The sequence below is a fragment of the Triticum urartu genome, unplaced genomic scaffold, assembly GCF_003073215.2.
Source record: "Triticum urartu cultivar G1812 unplaced genomic scaffold, Tu2.1 TuUngrouped_contig_5663, whole genome shotgun sequence".
In the NCBI taxonomy this organism is placed as follows: domain Eukaryota; kingdom Viridiplantae; phylum Streptophyta; class Magnoliopsida; order Poales; family Poaceae; genus Triticum; species Triticum urartu.
Window position 1 is genome coordinate 21,856 of NW_024116355.1, and position 3,368 is coordinate 25,223.

The 3,368-nt window shown below is 45.3% G+C and overlaps 1 protein-coding gene across 1 annotated transcript; it reads left to right on the forward strand.

Annotated features, from left to right (window-relative positions):
• Window positions 1-376: 376 nt before the first annotated feature.
• On the forward strand, window positions 377-2,318 carry LOC125529526 (RNA-binding protein with multiple splicing-like). Its single transcript, XM_048693936.1, has 4 exons — window positions 377-655; window positions 738-813; window positions 1,810-1,942; window positions 2,051-2,318. The coding sequence occupies exons 1-4, from the start codon at window positions 392-394 to the stop codon at window positions 2,301-2,303; spliced, it is 726 nt and encodes a 241-aa protein (XP_048549893.1). The 5' UTR covers window positions 377-391; the 3' UTR covers window positions 2,304-2,318.
• The last annotated feature ends 1,050 nt before the right edge of the window (window positions 2,319-3,368 follow it).

Here is a 3,368-nt window from a genome sequence, read left to right on the forward strand (position 1 = left end):
GCGATAATGGGGGGCGGTTCCGAAATGCGCCGAGATAGAAGTGGGAAGCGGAGAAGAAGTGGAGGGACCCATGACCGCCTAATCACCCAACGGGCCTCGCCCCCGACGCCACGACCAGGCGACACCCGGCGCACGCATCAATGAGGGGCAGCGGTTCGGCTGGGCCGTGCGCGGGGCGAGCGATGCGGATCGGACGGCGTGGCAGCGTGTGTCTGTAAGACAAAAGAAGCACAACTGCACTTTTTAGGTTTTAGGTAAAAACTTTGCGTCAATTTTAATTAATTTTGGGAGGGGCCCAAAACCGAGATCCGTCTCCGTATGTCCCATCTCAGCACTGCCAAGCCCCAGAACCCAATCCCCCCCGCCCCCTGTTAGGGTTCGTGCCGTCTCCATGGCAGGCGCCGGCATCCACCCGTTTCCGCCTCCCCCCGTACCAGGCGCACCCGATGCCGCCGTCCGCCCCGGCTCTGACGAGGTCCGCACCATCTTCATCACGGGGCTCCCCGTGGACGTTAAGGAGCGGGAGCTGCATAACCTGCTGCGCTGGCTTCCGGGATTCGAGGCTTCCCAGATCAACTTCAAGGGCGACCAGCCCATGGGGTTCGCACTCTTCTCCTACGCGCACCACGCCATCGCCGCAAAGGCCGCGCTGCAGGTTCGGTTTTGTATGGGCTTGTTATATCGATGTCGCGCATTTGCTTTTTTTGGATGGATGTGACCGGAGGTTCTCTCTGCAGGATCTGGTCTTCGATGCGGAGACCAAGTCGGCGCTGCACATCGAGATGGCCAAGAAGAACCTATTCATCAAAAGAGGTGCGTTTTGTCCATGCCTCTCACGCTTTCTTCTCGCTGTTGCATAATGTGTCGATCATCTAGAAATACGCTTTTTGGGTCAGAGTCTATAGAGTGAATTTGAGGTAGCGTTATGTGCTAACTGTGGTTTAAATGTAGAGTGGGAGCTAACCAGTGATGCTTTGCGTGTTGGCATACAAGAATTATGTGCTACGGCTGTGCGGTGGAAGATGACTCTGCCCATCATCTGTGAACCAACGTGAACTAATGAGGAATTATGGCCACTTGCAGGCAACTAGTTTTTTTTGGATCCCGAAGCATGTCATCCCGAACATTTTTTCATGGCAACATTAGTTGACACGAGGTGACAACTTTAGTTTTTAAAACATGACAACTTTGTCCCAGTTTGTATTTTTGTCAGAACATTGCCATGTTTGCCAACCTCGTGTGAACTAAAGTTGCCATGAAAAACGTTCGGGTTGCCATGCTTAAAATCTGAACGTTCGGGATTTATCATTTGCGTTTTCTTTTTAAATTATATGTCCCGTTGTGTCTTTTCTTATTCATGTTGCTACATCTAATATTGCGACCTATTATTTGAAGTGGCTTGACCACCGTGCTCCACTCATGGTACAATCCTCTTGCTGCTGAGTCCCCTTTCTCCTCGGCCCAGAGCGATTTCCCCGCTAAAAAAGCAAGAGCGATATAATGTAGGATGGGTGCTGACAGTTCATGGAAGAAAGAACTCACACAGCCAGGATCAGCATTGGAGCTTCAATGCATTATACCAATTTGATATGTCCATTTGCATGTTTTTTTAAATGTTGGAACACACTTTGAATTTTGTACCTAATAAGGTGGTTGGATTTTGGAAGTTTCTGATTGCACGGCTAAACCTCGATGCAAAAACTTAGCTAGAAATGTGATATCATCTAAGTTCATTCTATCTTTTTCAATTCGTATTTGCATATGAATAATATATTGAAAGTTGAAACACTTCATTAAAACCTATGTTAGGTGTGGGAACTGATGCAAATGCTATGGACCAAAGTAAACGCTTGCGAACTGGTGGAGACTATACTCATTCTACGTATGCTCCTCCTCCATTCCACCCACCCCCACCAGCTGTTTCCATGTGGGGAACTGCAGGGTAATTTTTGTATGTTTATGCTCTTTCTGCCAACTAATTATATACATTTGTCGGTCTTTTATAATGATTTTTTTTGGTCTTCTATAATGCTTGTTTTTGGGTCTTCAGTTATATGGCAGCTCCGCCTCCTTATAATCCTTATGCTGGCTATCCTGTGCCGACGGTACCAATGGCTTCACCTTCTCCTGTGCCAGGCCCAACAGCATATGCTCCTGTGCAGGTAATCAATTTGAATTTAGGCAATTGTTTGGTCCGTATTCAAAATATAGTTTACCGATTTTTTAGCAATGACCACAATTTTTGTGTTTGTTTGGATCGTTCCCTATATTTTGCCATGCCCATGCCCCTTTGCCCATTCTAGTTCATTTTTCTTGCCAACTTTGGCCAAACCATGGGCAAGGAAAACCGTGGCCACAAGTTGGCTAGCCAAATTTCTGGCAAGTCAGACTTGGGCTAAAACCAAAGTACCAAACACACCCTAAATGCATTTTCCATGATATTTAGTTTATCCTGGATTGTGACTTTTTTGTCACCATATCCTGAAAAGGTCTACTAATATGCTGTAGCATGTACCCTGACCTAATAATTTTGCTGTTTCTCCTCATTACACTTGTTTTCTTGAGTCTACTAGTAAATGTATATGGGTAATGCACGTTAATATTAGGCAGTATATTAATTGCATGCACATCTTAGGTAGGATATTATTCGCGCGTTAATTATGTGATTAGCGTTGACGTTGATATTTTGGTATGATATTAATTGCATGCTAAACATGTTGAGTGCTCACCATTCGAGTAATTTAGATCATTGGATTGGCATGATTTGATGGCCGAGATTAGTTGGATCTACCCCTTAGGGTCTTTTTATGTTGGTATAGATATATATTACTGAAATCTGTATAGTTTGCTTTTTTGCATAAGAGATATTGTTTCTTGTATAGAATAGTCAGATAATCATGGCTCATGTCCCTGCAGTACTAAACAACACTCACTTTTAAGCTCTTAAAGCGCAATGCAAGGCGGCGCCTTAGACATGGCAGAGCATATGCATAACACAATAAATCACAGCATAGCACTACAAATCAAAGCACACAAAACCAGTCACAAATCAAAGCAGGGCACTAGGAATTCCTAAATCAAAGGAGCACAAGTGCACAAGAGGGCAGGGAGGAGAGACCGAGAGTCACATTCTGACTGGAGGTATAGACGGCTGTTGAGCTGTTGGGACTGTGGAGGAGCCAGTCATCAGCCGCCAGAGGAAGAGAGCAGAGAGAGCTCCTCTCTTAGGGATGCCTTCAAAACAATGCACTTGAGTACCTTCCTAAGGTTTTAATGGACTTATATAGTTCATGTTTCCTGGAATCTCCTACACCCACTTGATCTTATTAATACTGGATCCCTTGCATTGGTCTCAGACTTGTAGGGAA

Excerpts from the sequence above, each read along its gene's own strand:
- LOC125529526 (XM_048693936.1), top strand. The coding sequence starts at position 392 with ATGGCAGGCGCCGGCATCCACCCGTTTCCGCCTCCCCCCGTACCAGGC. Across the intron at positions 656-737 it reads CCGCAAAGGCCGCGCTGCAG|GATCTGGTCTTCGATGCGGA; the intron begins GTTCGGTTTTGT and ends TTCTCTCTGCAG. Across the intron at positions 814-1,809 it reads GAACCTATTCATCAAAAGAG|GTGTGGGAACTGATGCAAAT; the intron begins GTGCGTTTTGTC and ends AACCTATGTTAG.